The 22,136-nt window shown below is 35.5% G+C and overlaps 1 protein-coding gene across 8 annotated transcripts in view; it reads right to left on the reverse strand.

Annotated features, from left to right (window-relative positions):
- Positions 1 to 22,136, reverse strand: part of DMD (dystrophin) — a 2,402,664-nt gene that overhangs the window by 1,463,751 nt on the left and 916,777 nt on the right. For all 8 annotated transcript variants that reach the window (XM_025277237.3, XM_045164452.1, XM_045164449.1 and 5 more), the window contains 2 exons: positions 5,206 to 5,351; positions 936 to 1,148 (listed from right to left, as the gene is read on the reverse strand). In XM_025277237.3, coding sequence (XP_025133022.3) covers positions 936 to 1,148; positions 5,206 to 5,351 — 359 coding nt within the window. The remainder of the gene's footprint in view (positions 1 to 935; positions 1,149 to 5,205; positions 5,352 to 22,136) is intronic.

Here is a 22,136-nt window from a genome sequence, read left to right on the forward strand (position 1 = left end):
GAAGAATTGGTGCTGTTGAACTGTGGTGTTAGAGAAGACTCTTGATCTGGAAAGATCAAAGCAGTCCATCCTAAAGGAAATCAGTCCTGAATACTCATTGGAAGCACTGATGCTGAAGCTGAAGCTCCAATACTTTGGCCACCTGATGCGAAGAACTGACTCATAGGAAAAGACCCTGATACTGGGAAAGACTGAGGGCAGGAGAAGCGGACAACAGAGGACGAGATGATTGGGTGGCATCACCGACTCAGTGGACATGAATTTGAGCAACCTCTGGGAGACAGTGAAGCACAGGGAAGCCTGGCATGCTACAGTTCATGGGGTCGCAAACAGTTGGACACAACTGAACAACAACAAATACACACACACACACACATACACACACACATCCACTCAGCAAATTCTTTATCACTGAGCCAACAAGCAAGTCCCCCAGCTCTAGATAACATGTTACAATTAAAGCCGACCCATGTGAGTTAGCCTGTTTGTGTGTATGTGTGTGTGTGTGTATATATATATATTTTTTTACAACCAAAATAACAATGTATTTTTCAGGAAAAAAAAAAATTTCCTGCACTGCAAGCAGTCTCCTGCATCGCAAGTGGATTCTTTGAGACACCAGAGAAGCCTTATTCATAAGCTAAATAATTATTTACAGGATAACAATACTAAAAAGACAATGGGTTTTGAATTGAGCTGAAAAGTTTTTTTAATTCCTGTTGGTAATGGTGGGGAAAAGCTAATTCTAAAGAAAATCAAAGAAACAGAACTCATAATGCCTTCTTAAAATCAATAGCAAACTATTGTCCTTTGAGAAAAATTTGTATCTTTTGGCCTTATCACTGACTTTAAGGGACTATGGCTTTTAATTGTATAACTCATCATTAGGAGAGAAACAAATAAAAATCAATATAAAAAGTAAAACCTTGAATTACCTGAAGTTTTCGGAGTTTGGCCATTTGCTCCTCTAGCTTTTGGCAACGTTCAGTCAGCTGGGCAGAGAGTTTCTTCCACCGACCCTCAATGTCTTCAAATTCTGACTGATATCTCTGGCTTATATGAGAGGGTGCTTTCCTTGACATCTCTTTCACAGTGGTGCTGAGATAGTTTAGGTCATTTTGGTGCTCTTGCAGAGAGCTTTGTAAAGCCTCAAAATTAAAAAGAAAGTGCCTTTATACTAATTGATGAATATTAATGAGTTTAATTGTTCAATTTCATTGATGAGTTTCAGATAAATCAAATGTACTTAAAATGAAAGCTATGTGGCTCAAACATTTAAAATAATAAATGATGTAACATCAGATGTGAAATAATTAGCAACTTAAATTCTACTTTCAATCATATGAGTAATTTACACATTATTTAGTAATATTGTATTTATAAATACATGCCTATTCTTATCAACAAAGTGGAATATATACAAAACTATCTTATTGAAACAAAGAGCTTTAGCTCATCTAATTTTATTACATTTTATTTGTATATTAATAACTGCATTTATGATTCAATTAATGGAGTTTAACTTAATTATAAGTAAACTTAATTATAATCCTTTAGTAAGATAATTTCTAATCATCATAGATAAAAATATAACTAAATAAGATTGATATACATGATAACACAACTCTGAATAAGTTAAATCATATAGATAGTTTACTCATGCCACTTAATGGAAGTTTCTTTTTCTTCAAAAGACATTGTTCTATTTTGTAGTATCACCGTGAAATTTTCAGATAATTTTGGGGAGAATTTACAAACTTCATTTCACATTTGTACTGTATAATCTATTCCACCCCTTATAATAGGAAGCATACATTTAGATTGCTCTATTCAGTATTTATTTAAATGTTACTTTCTGGTTATAAACTAATAAAGGTTTAAGATTTTAAAATGGAGAAAAATGCCCATTACATACAACTGTTTTTAGATAAATTTCCAGGTTTTTTTTACTGAATAGCTGATCATATTTTATACTCACATACACATAATTATGTAAAACACATAATCTTATGGTTGCATAATATTTATTTTGTGATATGTAAGTTATTTTAAATTTATTTTTAATTTCTTAAACTGTTACACTTGATTATTGACACAATACATAGTATGCACATATATTTTGAGCTAAGCAATTTATTGTGAGCCTTTTCCCATGTCATTAAGTAATTTTCAAAAACATAGATTTTAATTGCTTCTGTAGTTCTTTTAATCATTTTTCATTATTACTTGTATAAATTAATTTTAACTTTTCTACTCTTTTCAATTCAGTTCAGTCCGACTGTTTGCAATCCCATGGACTGCAGCATGCCAGGCCTCCCTGTCCATCACCAACTCCTGGAGTCTACCCAAAACCCATGTCCATTGTGTTGGTGATGCCATCCAATAATCTCATCCACTGTTGTCCCCTTCTCCTCCTGCCCTCAATCTTTACCAGCATCAGGGTCTTTTCCAATGAGTCAGCTCTTTGCATCAGGTGGTCAAAGTATTGGAGTTTCAGCTTCAGCATCAGTCTTTCCAATGAACACCCAGGACTGATCTCCTTTAGGATGGACTGGTTGGATCTCCTTTCAGTCCAAGGGACTCTCAAGAGTCTTCTCCAACAGCACAGTTCAAAAGCATCAATTCTTTGGCACTCAGCCTTCTTTATATTACAAATCTCACATCCATACATGACTACTGGAAAAACCATAGCCTTGACCAGACGGACCTTTGTTGAAAAGTAATGTCTCTGCTTTTTAATATTCAGTCTAGGTTGATCATAACTTTCCTTCCAAGGAGCAAGTGTTGTTTAATTTTATGGCTGCAATCACCATCTGCAGTGATTCTGGAGCCCAGAAAAATAAAGTCAGCCACTGTTTCCCCATCTATTTCCCATGACGTGATGGGACTGGACACCATGATCTTTGTTTTCTGAATGTTGAGCTTTAAGCCAACTTTTTCATTCTCTTTCACTTTCATTAAGAGGCTCTTTAGTTCTTCTTCACTTTCTGCCATAAGGATGGTGTCATCTGCATACCTGAGGTTATTGAGATTTCTCCCAGCAATCTTGATTCCAGCTTGTGCTTCTTCCAGCTCAGTTTCTCATGATGTACTTTGCATATAAGTTAAATAAGCAGGGTGACAATATACAGCCTTGACGTACTCCTTTTCCTATTTTGAACTTTCTGTTGTTCCATGTCCAGTTCTAACTGTTGCTTCCTGACCTGCATACAGGTTTCTCAAGAGGCAGGTCAGATGGTCTGATATTCCAGTCTCTTTCAGAATTCTCCACAGTTTATTGTGATCCACACAGTCAAAGGCTTTGGCATAGTCAATAAAGCAGAAATAGATGTTTTTCTGGAACTCTCTTGCTTTTTCCATGATCCAGTGGATGTTGGCAATTTGATCTCTGGTTCCTCTGCCTTTTCTACAACAGCTTGAACATCTGGAAGTTCACAATCCATGTATTGCTGAAGCCTAGCTTGGAGAATTTTGAGCATTACTTTGCTAGCATGTGAGATGAGTGCAACTGTGCGGTAATTTGAGCATTCTTTGGCATTGCCTTTCTTTGGGATTGGAATGAAAACTGACCTTTTCCAGTCCTGTGGCCACTGCTGAGTTTTCCAAATTTGCTGGCATATTGAGTGCAGCACTTTACTTATTTTACACATGATAGTGTGTACCTCTTAATCCCATGCTCTCATTTTACCCCTCTCTTCTCTGGCAACCACTGGTATTCACTATATCTGACTGTTTTATTATATTCATTTATATATTAATTTATTTTTGCAATTTCATATGTAAAAATGATATCACATTCTGTAAATTTGTACATTCTTTTCAATTTGAGCTACAGTTTTTCATAGGAATAATAGTCATCATTTCTTTTTTTGGTGACTACCTGATTAATGACTTACTCAGACAGATGTTTTCCTTCTTTTGTTTTTCTTTAAGATTGGCTCTGGTACTTTTACAATGCTGTGATCACTTCCACTGATTTTTGTGCTTCCCCATCATATATTTGTAAAGAGTTTTATTAAAATTTTCTACAAAATTTATGCCTATTAAAACGTTTTTGAATTTTTAATCTACGTAGTAGTTTGCTTTGTTGTAACATTTGACACAAGGTTCTGAATTCATTGTTTTCAGTAAGTTAATAATTCAGTTTCTCAATAATAGTTATAATTTTCCCTTCATCACTGCTTTATGAATGGAAATATACGCTTCATTTCATCTGTGTACCATTTCGTATATACTTAACCCCCTCCCCTAATTGCTATACCTGTGTACTGCTGTGTTCTTTTACATTTATAGTTCTATTAAGTCACATAACTCTCAAAGTAAATTTTAAAATTATTCCAGGTGTTACAAATAACAACATAAAAAGGAAAAAAGATTAAACAGTTATAGTTTGCTTTGTATTATAGAAGAGGAAATGGTTTAATTAGGATGATGTATACTGGGAAATGTTTAGAGATTTCTTTGAAGAAATACTTCTAAAATTATTTTTTTAGTAAATAATATTCAATTCCCAAAACAGAACTCCTGATACAACAAAGTTAAAGTTTTAACTTGTTTTCTTAATTCAGAAAACGTGGACATATTATCTCAGCTCTTAAAATATAATACACAAATGTGTTTTAATGCCTTACAAAATAAAATGTGATTAGATATACACCACAGGTTTTTCAGAATTAGTAGGAAAGCATCCTAAAATCTCATACATATTACATCTTTCATTTCCAATATTAGCATTTTATTTCCTAATATAAAACTATTAAAATACACTTAATAGAACTCCAAAACCTAATTATAATATTACATAAAATGAGTTTAAATTAAAACTAATTTTAAATCTACATTAATTTTACTACTTTCTGGTTGGAAATATGAGCCATAAGTCAGCAAGCAAAGGGGAGGAAATAATACCAGGACTTTTATAATAATCAAAATCTATGTTTCTGAAAATACACACTAAGCAAGAAAGAATATATTTCATGCGTAGATCATATCATTGTCTTCAAAGACGGAATCTTTATCTTAAGGAGAGAGGCACAAATACATTAAATATTATGCTTTTATAGCCTTCATTTTTTCAGCTGGCCAACTGTCATACTTGCCACGATTATTTTAATTCTAGTATTGTATTAAGGTTATAACAATGTGACTGCTTGATAGATGAGCAAGACTTGAGAGATGTATCAAGATTTATAAAAAGTCACAGACCTGTAACTCCTCAAGTCTCTGCTCCATGATCTCGTATTCAGTGACAGTAACCTGAGGTATCGAGAGTTTGGTTTCTGACTGTTGGATCCACGTGAGGATAGTACTCATGGTCTCCTGATACCGCACGGTGGGTAAAGTGTCCAAAACTTTATCAAAAGGGGAAAAAACAGAGAAACATTTAACCATTTAAAATTTTGTTACTTGTCTTTCTAAGTTGCCAGAAAACTCAATCATACTAATTACAAATATTAACAAAATGTGAAAATCTGAAAATATAGAGTAGAATATGATTATGACAGAAACTATGCATATATGACATTCAATCTTGCAAGATTTGCATGGTTAAATTAATGCTTTTTAAGTTGAGGAAATGGAGCAACAGAGCAACTTGTCCAAAAATGGAGCAACAGAGAGGCTGAGTAAGTTGTCCAAGGTAACACAGATGGTTGTTTGATAATCCAAGTAGAGTTCATGTATATTTGACTTTGAAGGCTATCCTCTTTCTGTATTATTTGCCTTGAGGGAAAATAGTACCATTATCTACAGCAAGTGATATTTTAAATTATATCATTTCGTATCTTATCTTACTAAAGAAACAATTTTTGTGTGCTCAATGTGTGTCAGAAACCTTAATAATGATCACACATATTATGACTCTTAATTCTTACAATAAACCTCTGAGACATGCATTTTTATTCCATTTACATTTGAGGAAACCAAGGTTATAAAAGAAAGCCAACTGATTTGCTCACAGTCAAACATCTAGTAAGTGTCATAGCCAGGATTTTCAGCCAAGATTATTTAATTTTGGGGGAGTTCAGGATGGGGAGCACATGTACACCCGTGGTGGATTCATGTTGATGTATGGCAAAACCAATACAATATTGTAAAGTAAACAAAAAATAAATAAATAAAGTCACACCCGCCAACAAACAATGCATTTTCTCTAACATTTGTGTGTATATATATATATGTATACACACATACATTCATTCCAATTATATATAGGGAATAAAAGTATATATGGGAAAGTACAATGTGTGCATTGTGTATAGTTATATATGCTTAAAATCTAAAATGCATATGTTTCTATATACTATTTATTACTATATATTATTTTCTATTTTACACACACACCCATACAGATTATGTGACTAGTAGCTATACTGACCATGTTCAAGGTGGAGAATTTTGTTAGAAAACTGGAAATGATAAAAATGATTTTAAGTGGTTTAAGGAGGTTAAGAAAGAGATTATACTAAACATGCAATGTGAAAAGTAACAAAACAGTGGATGGGTTTCAAAGCAGATTAGACAAAGCTAAACAGAGAATTAGTAAATCTGAAGATAGGCCAGAAATAAATTATATATATATATATGGAATGAAGCATGGAGGGACAAAAGAACAGAAAATAAAGATGAGAGAATAAAAGACATAGAAAAAAACAGCAAAATGAACATAAATGTATCCCAGAATCACAGAGAGAGATGTGGGACAGGAGACATATTTGAAGAGATGATGGCTGAGAATTTTCCTAAATAGATAAAGCCACAGTGCAAAATACTATCTCAAATCACTAGATCAAATGGCATTATTTAAACCATATTATTTTTAACAGATAGCATATGGGTTTCACTTCTATATACCAATTCCTTCTAAACTAAAGGAGAAGAATGTAGGAAAGTATTTTGCATGCTAATCAGTGGGGTTTTCAAATGGAAAGTACATTTTTAGAAAGCGTGTTAGAGAGGGATACTGAGAATTGCACTCAACGGACTTCTATTTATTTGTCAGTTCATGCCCAAATTTATTTTTAGAGGCCTTTGTCAATCTGAGCACTTTTGATTTCATACAGAAGGATGTCAAAAGGTCTCTGGTACTTTAGACCTCCCTGCTTTCTTTCATACAAATAATGCGTTTCTGTCTTTATGGATGAGATGCATTTGAATACTAGGTAATTATTTATAAAAACAAAAATGACTCTCAGGAATAGTACTGAAGTAAAGGAGTACTTAGTTATGATGAAGCAAAGAGTTAGAAGGAGATGGGTCTATGGGTAGAAATGCGGAGGAGGTATGTTGAATCGAACAGTGCTACTTTCCCTCGGGGCAGTGATTGGGAAACAACATTTATTAGAAGCGTGCCACGGGTGATATGCATCTGTTCCATTTTATCCAGATGATTAATATATGTCAGGAGAGAAAGATAAGTATATATAGTATTGATGAAAATATTAGGATTAGTTTTATTTGAAAAAGATCAACAGGTTCTTTTATGAACATCGAACAGAACTGCTTCTCCATTCTGTTTGTACAGAAACAGGCTGTGTAGCATGACAATTAGCAAGTCTGATTCTGCAGTTCAGTAAGCCTGTGCCTTGGAATTAGTTCTCCATTCACTAGCTTTGGCAAATTACTTAACATTGGAGCATCTTTGACCTCATTTATAAAAACAGGGATGGAGATACTTTGGGGAGAATTAACGGAAGTCATTTATTATGCCTTCATTCAGCCAATATTTATTCAGTGCTCTGAGCACCAGGGAAGCAAGAAGTAAAAATTTTAAAAGCAAAGTCTTGACTTTCATGATGCTCAAAATCTAATTGGTGAGTTAGGAAATTAACAAACAAATCAAGAGACTGTATGACTAATAGTAATAAATGGGGAAATCAGTAGAAATAAGTGGGGAAGATCCTTCTGGAAAATGCAATAAAAAGGAATTTAAGATAGAGAATTGGATATGAAAATCTTGGGGTGATTGGGGGCAGGAGGAGAAGGGGACGACAGAGGATGAGATGGCTGGATGGCATCACTGACTCAATGGACGTGAGTCTCAGTGAACTCCGGGAGTTGGTGATGGACAGGGAGGCCTGGCGTGCTGCAATTCATGGGGTCGCAAAGAGTTGGACATGACTGAGCGAATGATCTGATCTGATCTGATCTGGTGAGTAATCAACAGATTTAGCAATGGAAGCCACTATCATCTTCAAGATCAGAGAGACAAAGGGAGGAGGTGTGAGACTGTGTCACAAGAAACCAATAATTGGAACCACCCAGTAGGAGCTGAATTCACAGGGGGCTTCTCTTTGGGGATGCAGAGTCCTTGAGGTATACTGTTTCCAGAGGGGGCTAGAAATGGAGGATTCATTCTCAGGCAGTGATGGAGATGCACCCTTAAACAATGAGAGGGGAAGAGAAAATTGTAGATTCTCTCCTCTTCTCACCTTCAGTATCCTCCAAGTACTTCCACTGACTAAATCAAGCAGGTAGCCAATTTAAACAAAGAATCCTAGGAAGTGTAGTTTTCATGGGAAGAGCAGGGAATGACACTGAGAACAACAGACAAACAAAAGATTTCCCTGGAGATGATGGTGAGGGTGGGCATGGAGGGAGGGAAAGGAATTCGACAGGAGCAATCAAGTACATCAGTGGTTTTAGCAATATTCCATTTCTTAAGTAGTTCAGTATGCAGTGCAGATTTCTGTTTTTTTCATTATATTTGAAAAAAGCCTATATGTTACAAAAACTCTTTGAATAAAAATATAAAATAAAATTAAAAAGGATAGAAAGTGACTAGATAGTGAGTAAAAAGTCCTCTCCTTGGAAGCACCACTTGACAACAGACTTAAAAGCACTGAAGGAGGGGCCTTATGAAACAGAAGGAAAGGTTTCCAGGTAATGTCGGGTCTCTGGAGGAGGAAATGGCAAACTACTCCAGTATTCTTGCCTGGAGAATCACATGGGCAGGGGGGCATGGTGGGCTACAGTCCATAGAATCGGACAAGGCTGAAGTGACTTAGCACAATTACAAGTCTAACAGTCCAAAATGGGAGAACACAGCCAGTGTAGAAAGAACAAAGCGAGCAAAGTAGAGTGTGGGGGGATAATAGGGCAGGGGAGTCGTTGGGAACTATGACCACAGAAGGCCTCTGTAGACCTTAATAAGATGCCACATTTTATTCTAAATTTGTCTCTATATTTGCTTATTACTGCATCCATTGCTGGGTACATAGTATATTTGCTATTATTAGTAGCTAGAAGGGAGATGCAAGATAACAAGGAAGTGAAAAGGACACACTCAGGGCAAGCAGAAAACTGTAAGAGTTTAACACAAAGTTTCATCTAGGTTAATAATACTGAATAGAGACACTCATGTTCTTTCACTTGCGGAGAGGAGTAGTTTCCTTTGAACGAATCTTATATTTGAGAGAACCAGATACATAGCCAAACCAAAGATATTGCTCTGAAATAATTTACACACACACACAAAATGTCCACACATGAACACATACTATGCAAGCATATGAATATTCTAACACACACACAGAGTGAATTTGAAAGTTTTCCCAATTTATCCTACAAAGAGAGTTATGATCAGATGAAAAATCAAATCATAATAGATAAAGAATAAGGGAAATGGTATCAGAAAATATCAAATTGTTTTGTTTAGGTTTATTTAAACAGCCTTGTTTCAGTACTGGATAATACTAAAATGTCATGGACGGAGAAGCCTGGTAGGCTACAGTCCATGGGGTCTCAGAGTCAGACATGACTGAGCGACTTCACCAATACTTAGTGGTCATTTAAATATATATATGAGGCATACTTTATTATATTACACAGCTTATTAACTATGTATTTGGAAAAGTGTTTAGACTATACTGAGGATAACCTTGGTATTAGTAGTATCCTGGGGAAAGACTATAGTGTAATTGTACCTACATTAAATGAGGAAATAAAGATTTTCAGATTTGTTAGCTTATTACCAAAGTGATAAGGTAGCATAGCACAATACAAGTAAAAAAATGGTTACTTAACGTATTTTATAATACTACAGATTGTCCAAACCTCAGTCAGCATCCACCTACATGTAATAGATCAAAGGAGGGAGGAAAGGAGATCGATCAATTGATCAATCGATTGATAATCAGACAAAATGCCATAAAGTGAAAAAAATCCATTATTTTCCGCACAGAGCACCACACAACAAAAATCTCTAAAATCCAAAAGATGAACACTGAAACGTTCTAAATTATTAAATGATACATTTGATCAATCTTTCTCCTATTAACTAACAGAATTCTAGCTAGATGTTAGGAAAGAACCACACCTTGGTATTACTATTTTTTCTTTCTGTTAATTTAAACAATATGTTAACAAAGCATGCATTATCTTGCATTATTCAATGAATAATTTACATCACACAAAGTCTCAGGTTCTCTTCAAAACCCTGATGAAGTACTCAATCCAGACCACCATTGCATGTGGGCTCTACATACCATGTTGCATGGATGGAAAATCTTATTCTGTATTCTGATTGGGGATATTGGGACACTTCTTTTCCTCGTTATCTGCATCCTGAGTAAATGCCCTGGCTATTTCACAGGTGCAATGCTTTGAGGAGAGGTAGAACTAAAAGGAGACCTAGCAAGTCCATAGTTTCTGAACTGCCTACCTCACTACCCCTGTATGGGTTCATCAACCAGGAAATCCTTACATCTGAAGAGCTGTGGGAATAGTTACCCAATGGGCTCCAATCTCACCTTCCAGTCCACTTCACTTCTAAGGAGGCCCTGATTTATCTTCCCTTTTTTAGCTTCCTTCTGATCTTTCAGTTTAATGAGAAGGGAAATATTTCAGCTTCTGAACTGTTGATCTTTTTCTGTATAACTGCTTCTGATCAGTATTCTGATGCAAGACGTCAAGTCCTCCCGCTGGGAGCTAAAGTAAACTCCCACTCTATTCTGAGAGAAGACAGGGCAACTTGTAGAAAGATCAAATGCCTTTGTTAGTATCTCAGAGGTAACTTATTTAGCTCAAGCAAAAACCCACATGAGGAAAGAGCCTTCCTAGCCTCTTCATGTGTAATTTTGCTTCCTTTCAATCTTTCTTTGTTTCTCAGTGTCTAAAAATGCAAAACTGATGTATGATTTTATATCACAGCATAAAATCCATAAGCATGGTTTCAGTTTTCTCCTGTTAATGTCTGGAACACTCTCCATGGCTCTTAAGAGGTCCTTCTAGACTGTTGACCTCTCTAGGCTCACTTTGCTTAACTCTCTGTCTCTGTGCTCCATGGACACAGGACTTCTGTCGTTCTTAGCGAGCCAGCACCTACTACCCTTAGTCACACTAATTCCTTCTCATCTTTCAGCTTCTGTGTCCACCAGGTCATTCTCAAGGAAATCTTCTCAGATCTTCCCAGCCTGGATAAGATTTCTTTATTTAGTTTCAGAGGCCTGGCCTTAGACTTTTCCATCCAAACACGCATCTCAGATGTATAAAAATAGCCATGATTTTGTGATTAACGGCTGCATCTTTCCCAAGATTACAAGTGTTATGAGACCAAGGAACACATGGTTTTAGTTTAGTGACCTATCCACAGTGACCACTATCTTGCCATGCAAGGACTCAGTATTCGTTGAACAAATGACTGCAGTTTAAAGAATATAACCTTGAGCATAAAAACAGAATGCTTTGCCAGCAACATAGAAGGAAACCTGTGTTTGGTAAAGCATAGAATCTGAACATAAGAAGAAAGAATTTACATGGAGAATTCAGACTATTAAGTCTTTCTAATTCCTATGGAGCCTTCTAAATTCTGAATAGCTCAAATTGACTTTCTTATTTATCTCTCTTATCCTTTCTCACTGCAGTGGTTTCTAGATTACTAAGGTAGATTTTCTTTAATTCCAATGATTTTTTTTTTCTGAAACAATTCATTTCTGAATTTAAAATTTATTAGTCTGGCTAAAAATGAACAAACAGCAAAGAAAACATATAGTGTGCCTCATATTGTAAAGACAGAGAAAGAGAGGATGAGACAATGCACACACACGTGTTTTTGTTTTCTCCTGAAATTCTTTTGAAAAGGGAAAATATCATGATCTAAATTCTACCATTTTGAAATTGGATAAAGCAACAATTTTTATCACAGTCTAACCAGGAATGTTAGATTTCTATGGAAATATGAGCACCACAGCATGAAAAAAAAGTCTCTCTCTCTCGCTGGCTCAGTGGTAGAGAATCCACCTGCCAAAGCGAGAGTGTTGTGTTAGTCGTTCAGTCATGTCCGACTCTTTGACACCCCATGGACTGTAGCCTGTCAGGCTCCTCTGTCCATGGAATTTCCCAGGCAAGAATACTGGAGTGGGTTGCCATTCCCTTCTCCAGAGGATCTTCCCGACCCAGGGATCAAACCCGTGTCTCCTACATTGCAAGCAGATTCTTTGCTATCTGAGCCACCGGGGAAGACCCTCACCCTCAGAAGGTGCTCAATATTTGCTAAATGGATGGATGTTCTAAGGAAACAAGTACTTGCTCCAATCCCCCAACAGGCATAGTATATAAAATTCATAACAGCATTATTTATAATTACAAAAATCAGAACCCACATGCCCAGAGAATAGCTATGCAAATTAGAAATTAATGACACCATAAAATGCTAAGTAGCCATTAAACATTAAAAGTTTACTGAGAATATTTATAAACCAAGTGAAGAAATAGATCCAGGTTCAATCCCTGTGTTGGGAAGATCCCCTGGAGAAATAAATGGCAACCCACTCCAGTATTCCTGCCTGGGAAATCCCATGGACAGAGGAGCCTGGTGGGCTACAGTCCATGGGGTCACAAAGTCAGACATGACTTAGTGACTAAACAACCACAACAACTCTCTCTCATATACATGAAAATATCTGTGTATATTTAACATTTACTGTATTACATATGATTTATTAGTTTATTATTTCAAGTATTTATTGATTGTCAATTATCTTTTGGCCTCTATACCTTTTAGGAATGCAATAATGAGGACAAGAGAGTTCTTGAATTCATTAATTTCATATTTTACTCATGGAGCCAGAGACTATTCTGTGAAAGTCAAAGTCACTCAGTCATGTCCAACTCTTTGCGACACCATGGATTATATAATCCATGGAATTCTCCAGGCCAGAATACTGGAGTGGGTAGCCATTCCCTTCTCCAGGGGATCTTCCTGACCCAGGGATCAAACCCAGGTCTCCCACATTAACAGGCAAATTCTTTACCATCTGAGCCACCATAGAAACTTCATATTTTACTCATGGAGCCAGATACTTTTCTAATATAGTTTTGTTCAAATTGTAATTAATTTTAGAAAAGAGAAATATAGAGTATTATGACAGTGAATAAGAGGAACATCATATATAGACTGAGAGCTTATAAGGATTAACTTTTGAAGAAAGATATGAATGAATAAGAATTAGCTATGCTAGGGCTCCTGGGAGAATTCTATACACAAGATCTGAGGTAGGAAAGCCTATGCTGTCTTCAGTACATGAGACAGCAATATGGAGTAAGAAGAATAGAAGCGTGAATGAGGCTGTGATTTGAGGCAGGCAGTGTCCATATTATGCAGGGCCATTGAGGCACCTTTAAAGTCAGAGCAAATGGAATTCATTGAACATATTACACACACAAAGTGAGATGGCTACATTTTCCTTCAGAAAGACAATTCTGGTTGAAATGTAGAATACAGGTTTCTCAGTATCAAGAATGAACATAGGGGAGATAATTTAGTGGTCCAGGCAAAAAAATCATAGTAGTTTGGAGTCACGTGATGATAATAAATATGAAGTGTGGATGCGAGAGCTATTTAGAAGATAAAAAGCACAGACATGGAAATGGGAGGAGTGGGTGGAGAACAGGGAATATCAAAGATGATTCTGAGTCTCCTGATGGTGCAACTCCACAAGTATTGGTTCTTTTCTGTGATATTAGAGGAACCAAGAAGGAAGTGGTTGTTGATTGCATAGCTGCCCACCAAGAGCTTATCTTTCTGGAACTTACTGGGATATCTAGATAAAAAAAGGCTAAGGAAGTAGTAAGACATATGAATCTAGGACTTAGAGGCTAGGTCTGCAGATAAAATGTATGACTCTTAATTTATAAGATAAAATTAAAGCCACATATATTTTATTCATGTTTGCCTCCTAGATGTAAAAATGAATTAATTGGCCAATGTGATTTACCTTGTAGCAGCTGAACAGTGATTATAAACCACACAGTTTAACAGTGATTATAAAACACATAGTTGATCTCATTTAAACTAGACATAATGGAGAATACTAGTGAAGGATTACTAATTCTGTTTCAGATTAAAGTGAAAGAAAACAGTCTGGTGCAGAAGCTAGTTGCACCTGAGGGTGATCTTAGTATAAGCTGCTCTACCTACCAGTCAGTGAGATGGGTGTGGATGCTGCCCTTGTGATTCCAATACAGTAGCAGAACTAGTCCTACCCCATGGAGAGAAATCCCAATCTTTTATGGATAGAAATAGAGCTTAAAACCCAACTGATACTTCTAGCTCTTTACTGAAAGCAATAAGACAATAAGCATATCCAATTTAATAACCAACCATCCTAAAAATTCATAAGAGTTCTATTGGCATCATTTGGCCCAGCCCAGGCCCTTGAAAAACTGACTGGGTATTTAACATTTAGCTATATATTATTTATAAATCATGTATCTTAAAAATTCTTACGACAGTTTCCACAATTCTATTTGCTAAAGTGCCATTTAAAAATACAGATATCTTCTTAATGTTTTATGATGAAGGAAATGTATCCTACAAAATTAAAGTTAATCCAAGTGATGGTAGTTTTGGAAGCATGTGTTGTGGATTATTGGGAAAGTAAACCTTAAGGGTTATCATGTTGTATACCCTACCTATCCTGAAAGGTTAAAAAGAGTCCCATTGATCCCCAGTCCATCAGTGTAGTCATGTGAAGAATGATGATGACCAAGTACAATCAAATTGACATCTAAAAATGTCTTTCGTATTTTTTGTTTAAAAATTCTTCTGTTTTATCCAATTGACTTAAAAGGGTGAGGGACTTCAGAGAATAGAAAGGAGAGGTGAGCAAAGGAGAGCCCAGACAAGGCAAGATTATTTCATTATTAACTAAAAAATAAGAGAGCCATGTGTGGAACTAAATGCTGTATTTTCTGATACACACATGTCTGTGTCAAGGGGTAAAGAACTCTAACTGAAAAGCAAGGTAAACAGATCAACTTTGAAAATTTAGATTTGTGTTCACATTGTAAAACAGAGTAATCACAATAATGCTGAGATCTCAGAACAGTAGGTTATATATGGAACTTTTTTGATAAAGAATCACAACTATATCTCTCACCAAAAAAATATTGAAACAAAACTACTCCGAAAAGAAAGGTACTTAAACGTCACAGAAATGATGGAAGGGAGAGAAAGAATATAGAATTGTGCTGTCCAATAGGGTAGCCACTAGATACAGATGTCTAGTGAACACTTCAAATCTGCTTAGTCTGAATAGAGATGTTCTACAAGTGCAAAGAGACACCAGATTCTGAAACTTTAGCACAACAATAATGTAGAAATATCCCTATAATTTTAAATTTCTGTTTCTATAGTAAAATGATAATATTTGTATGTATCTGTTCAAAGAACATGTGCAATTGTTTTTAATATGACTACTAGGAAGTTTTAAATTACATTTATGTCTTATATTTCTATTAGGCGGTGCTTACATAGAAGATGGGGAAAGTAATCCATTTGGAGAGAGAAAGATAATATTTATAAGCAGTCTGGAGAGTGACATCATTTAAAAACATTGACACTTCTGCTGTGAATATGAAATTGACTGCAATTTAAAGTTTCCATCACTTATAAGTAGAAATTACTGATGACTTGTATGAGTTCTGTGTGTATGTGTAGAAGCTAACTGAACCAACAGCACTTCCCACTTCTTTGATATAGCTACTTTGGAAAAACTTTCGAGTTGAAGCTCTCTTTCTTTTTATTCCATATCAAATATACTCCAACTTCTTCCCCATCCCTCATAGCTAAAAGAATGACAGAGAAACAATGTAACCAAAAAAGACCTTCTTGTGCAATTCCAAACCTTATTAAATGACATAAACCATAATATAGTACCAGCATTTCTTTAAAATGTGAACACTGGCAGAAGATGTCAAGAAAGAAAAGGGGACTCACAGTGTGATTAACATACTATTGATATGAACCGTCCTTGGGAAGGAGGTGGTGGGGGGTTCAGGATGGGGAACACATGTACACCCATGGCTGATTCATGTCAATGTATGGCAAAAACCACTACAGTACTTTCAAGTAATTAGCCTCCAAATAAAATAAATGAATTAATTTTTAAAAAAGACTTATCAAAACAACACATCACAAGTATGGAAACTTGAATTTCCAAAACCAATATATAAGTTATTTACTTAGGTTGACATCAAAGGTCTTTTGTGATTGGAATCCAATGAACTTTCAGCCAGAAGTCCCATCATCATAAATACCCTATTTTCAACCAAAACCTGTCACTAATGTCAAGTCTTTGTACTTATGCCACTGCTTCTGCTAAAACTTCCTGCTGCTCACACTTCATTCCCATGAAGGGTCCAAGATGTGTTCTGACCTGAGCAAAGCATATGGGTTTCTAGGAATTTTATCCAAGATCACCTCAGAATTTTTTTAAAAGCCATGTCTCCAATGAATCACCATCCTTATGGCACCACCCTTATGATGACATGACCCTTAGGGCAGAAAGCAAAGAGGAACTAAAGAGCCTCCATGAAGGTGAAAGAGGAGAGTAAAAAAGCTGGCTTAAAAAGATCATGGCATCTGGTGCCATCACTTCATGGCAAATAGATGGGGAAACAGTGACAGACTGTTTTCTTGAGCTCCAAAATCACTGAAGACAGTGACTGCAGCCATGAAATTAAAAGATGCTTGCTCCTTGGAAGAAAAGCTATGACAAACCTAAACGGCGTATTAAAAAGCAGAGACATCACTTTGCCGACAAAGGTCCGTTTAGTAAAAGCTATGGTTTTTCCAGTAGTCATGTATGGATGTGAGAGTTGGACTATAAAGAAAGTTGAGCACCAAAGAATTGATGCTTTTGAACTGTGGTATTGGAGAAGACGCTTACAAGTCTCTTGGACTGCAAGGAAATCAAACCAGCGAATCCTCAAGGAAATCAATCCTGAATATTCATTGGAAGGACTGATACTGAAGCTCCAATATTTTGGCCACCTGATGGGAAGAGTCAACTCATTAGAAAAAACCCTGATGCTGGGAAAGATGGAAGGCAGGAGGAAAAGGGGATGACAGAGGATGAGATGTTTAAATGGCATCACCAACTCAATGGGCATGAGTTTGAGCAAGCACCGGGAGATGGTGAGGGACAGGGAAGCCTGGCGTGCTGCAGTTTGTGGGGTCACAAAGAGTTGGACATCACTGAGCCTCTGAACAACAACCAGTGAATCAACTGAAATCAGGATCTTTTCGCAATCATTGCTCTAATAATCACCTGCTGAACAAATTATTCACTTTCTACGTTCATCACAATTTTCCAAACAAGTCTGTGGGCTTCCCAGGTGGTGCTAGTGATAAAGAATCTGCCTGCCAATGCAGGGGACTTAAGAGATGCTAGTCGGATCCCTGGGTCAGGAAGATCCCCCAGAGGAGGCATGGCAACCCTGTCCAGTATCCTTACCTGGAGAATCCCATGGACAGAAGAGCCTGGTGGGCTATAGTCCATAGCATCGCAAAGAGTCAGTACTACTGAAGTAACTTGGCATGCACACACAACCAAGATGATGATAAGTATAAATTCTATATTACTGAAATATTTATTATGATATAAGGGAAGTGTTTGTGGAGAGGATTGCTGCATTTTACTTCTTTTCCACTTTTTTAAACATTAGCCCTTCTGGTTCATCAAACCTATCTTTAAGAACTCCTGCTAAATAAGTGTTCAAAACATTTTTTATTTTTCATGCTCCATTGGCATTTAGCATATGTTCTCAAGATTCTCAAGGTCAGGGAGCAATTCCTGTATCTCATGGCATGAAGCACATATTAAGCTTAAATAAATGTGTCCATTATTCATGCCGTTGGTGGTATTGATAAAGACAACAGTATGAAAACAAAAGGACCATTTACAAACAGCTTTTCTTCTTTTCTTTTCTGGACTTGAAAAGCAAAGTGATACAGATTTTGTCTTCCAGAACAAAAGAATCCCTTTCCTATATATAAAAGTAAATAAGGTCAAGTTTCTGATCTGGAGCTGAAAGAGCTAACTCAGGTCAACCTTTATTTCCCTTCCCAATCTCTGCATCTTAACAGGGAGTAGTAGGGACTAACAACAGAGCTTGAAATTATGGCCATAGGGAGCACTTTTTGCTGGCCATCCTAAACTTTTTTTCTATTATCTCCATAGGAAGCAAAGTGATTCTCTGTAATTTTTGGTAAGAGTACTTCCTACTACACCTCCCCAGCCTGCACTTTTCCTTTATCTACTGTGCCACAACTCCAGTCCAAGGTGGTGCCTGTATGGCTACCATTTCCCCTACCTACCTTTCCCCTACCTACCTACTTCTGCTCTGACCCTTTGATCTTTCAAAAATGTGAATCAGATTACTTAATTTCTTTCATTGAAATTCTTTTAGATATTTCAACACTTCTGAAATATAACCTGAACTTTTTATAGGAGCCTCTAGGGGGTAGCCTACATGAACTCCATCCTGATTTTATCCTAATCTTTCCATGATTTGCTGGTTTCCTCCCTCCAGACCTCATTTCTGTCTTTTTGGACATGTCAAACACTTCCCTACTTTGGGACATTTGTGTGTATTTCCATTTTTCCTAATATCCTTCCTTTAACTCACTATATAGCTGGTTCCTGCATATCCTTGGGGTTTGACTCAAATGTCATCACCCCAGAATAGTATTTTCTAAGTTATTAGAATCTATGATAATATAATTTAGATATTCACTTGTTCACTAACTTTATTCCTATAAGCTCCATGAAGACATAAATCTCCCTCCTAATTTTCTCCACTAAATACCTAGTATCCATTATTTTCATGGCACACACCAAGTGTTCAAAACTATGTATTGAATTAGTGTCCATGGGATTTTCTAGGCAAGAATACTGGAATAAGTTTCTTTTTTTTAAATATAAATTTATTTAATTGCAGGCTAATTACTTTACAATATTGTATTGGTTTTGCCATATATCAACATGAATCCACCACGAGTGTACATGTGTTCCCCATCCTGAACCCCCTCCCACCTCCCTCCCCATCCCATCCTTCTGGGTCATCCCAGTGCACCAACCCTGAGCATCCTGTATCATGCATCGAACCTGGACTGGTGATTCGTTTCACATATATTATACATCCTGCTCCAGGGGGTTTTCCCAACCCAGGGATCAAACTCACATCTCCTGTGTCTCCTGCATTGTAGGTTGATTCTTAAGCACCACACCATCCAGGAAACCCCAAAGTTTCAATTGTGCAAGAGTTAATTCTAGAGATCTGCTGTACAACACTGATTTACACTTAACACTTTATTTACACTTAAAAGTTTGTTAGGAGGATAAATCTCATGTTATGAGTTCTTGTCAACTTTTTTTTAAGAAAAGAAAAATATTGTGTCGGCAATCTAGGGTTAAAGAACAAAATAACACACTTTTAAAGTTTTAGAAAATAAAAAAAAAAACAACACTTGTTTTGTTATAATCAATGCTGCCACTTCCCCAATGGCTGGTAAAAACAACAAAATAATGATTTCCTTGACGTGATTATATCCCTCACAACTGAAATGAGTTCAAAGCATATTTCAAACTGTTTCCATATTTACATTTAAAAAGAACATTTAATTTCTTCTTTGTTATAATAATGGATTACCCTAACAAACTTTTTGCTATTTTCCAAACTCATCTAGGGTAGAAAATGATCTTTCTGTTTTGCAGTTTCTAGAAAAGGCTTTAGCAATTGCTTTGGGAGGCAATGCTACCATTTCAATCTTCTAGCCTTAGGCAACCATTCATTTATTTCTGTCTCTTTAGATCTGCATAGTGTGGACATTTCTAATAAATGTAATCATATAATATATGGTCTTTGGTGAGAGGCTTCTTTCACTTAGCGTAATGTTTTTAAGGAAACCATGCTGTAGCATGTATCAGTACTTCATTACTTTTCATTACTGAGTATTATTTCATTGTATGGATATACTCAATTTATTTATTCAGTTGATGGGCATATGGGTTGCTTCCATTTTGAGGCTATCATGAATAACGCTGCTATTAATATAGCATTAATATATTCTCCAGTTCTTAAACCATTTCATATATACATCCTTTCCATTATTTGAGCTCTAATGGGTCACTTGTGACATGGGAATAATAATCATATTCTCAAAGGGTTGCCTGTAAGGACTAAGAATGATGATTTATAAGATTTTTGTTTGTAGACTAAAAATTGCTATCAATATAGAGCACATTTAACTTTTAGTATTATTTTTTATATCATTTTTGCCAGGTACCAACCACCAATTCCTCACACCAATTTTCACTATTCAAAGTACACTTAAAAAGTCAAGTTTCTGTTTAACTGTGAGAACACTAGTGAAGAAAAGGAAAGAGAGGATGAAAGTCAAGATGGATTTCCAGGTCTTTGTGGTAGCTCTTATTCGCCGAATACTTAATATGTTCAAAGCACCATGTAGTAATACAAGTAATGAGATTTACTCCTTGGAGTCAGTTTAGGGAAAACATACATATGGCAGATTCCTTGAAAATAATTATTAGTTAACAAGTTTAACTGTAATATGACTTGACATGGTGAATTTTTTACTCACCATTTTTATATGTGTACATAATACATATATATAAATTACATAAAATGTATATAAATTATATAATCTATGTATAACATATGATATATGCAACTATAAATTGCATACACAATTTATAATAATATTAAATACATATACTACATATAACTTTTGTGTAAATATAAATGGCATATAATTAATATATATAATCCATATTTAATTAATGATTATTAAGGAATCAAAACAAGTTTTCCAAATGATTGTATCACAGTGCTAGAGATATTTTGGTTACTACAGTGGAAAGGGGAATATTTTATTTAGACAAAAATGGGGTGAAAATATTTGGCGGTTTTTTATAAACTATCACCATATATATGAAAGATAAAGGGAAGATATGATAATATAGATGAATATATTGATAGCTGTATATATAGAAGTATATATTATTATATATTTATATTATAGTATCATAATCCAATATGTTATCACACATCAACAGTTTGAATACCTTTAAAAAAAAAACAGGAAAAAAGTTAAACCTTAATAAGTTTATATAAATTAAAATAAATTTCAGTGGATACGCTCCTTTGCCAACCAGTTACAGTATAACCATCAACATGTACTTGTTTTTAAGGGAGGTTTATGGATTTTGTGATAATGGAAATGCATTATTCTTAAATAGGTCAATGTTTGAAAATTTAGGACACTCATTCTTTTCCCCAATTGATCTTAGAGAAGCCCAGCAACAAGTACACTGAAATCCACTAGAGGGAGCTGACATGATTGTAAAGTTGTATTCCTTCATTCCCTATCAGTAAAACAAACTCCTCAGCAAAAAATGACTTTGAAGTAAAAGGAAAAAAAACAAAAAATTCATCTTTCAATTCATGATTTCACCAGGAAATAAAAGGGAAAAAAACATTAGAAAGTGAGGAAAGCCCATATATTACACTATACTGATTCTAGAAATGTTATTGTGTGGTAAATTTGTTGCATATTTACAAAGGAAAGCAATTAAAAATGCATGTGTTCCAACAAATTTAAAGTCTCAGTCGAAAACAAATATATGCACTTGTGCTTCTCATAACAACTTTAAGTATAACTTTTAAAAAATATTTTTATCTTAATGCTTTGAAATCTAGTTTTACTCTATACTCCTTTGTGTGTACATATATATACATATGCATATATGTATATGGTGACTCAAAAATGCTTTCACTGATACTTAAAAGTGCTCAAAAACCTGCTTGTCAAAGGAAATTTTGTCTTCAAAAGT

Source organism: Bubalus bubalis, chromosome X (genome assembly GCF_019923935.1).
Source record: "Bubalus bubalis isolate 160015118507 breed Murrah chromosome X, NDDB_SH_1, whole genome shotgun sequence".
Taxonomy (NCBI): Eukaryota; Metazoa; Chordata; class Mammalia; order Artiodactyla; family Bovidae; genus Bubalus; species Bubalus bubalis.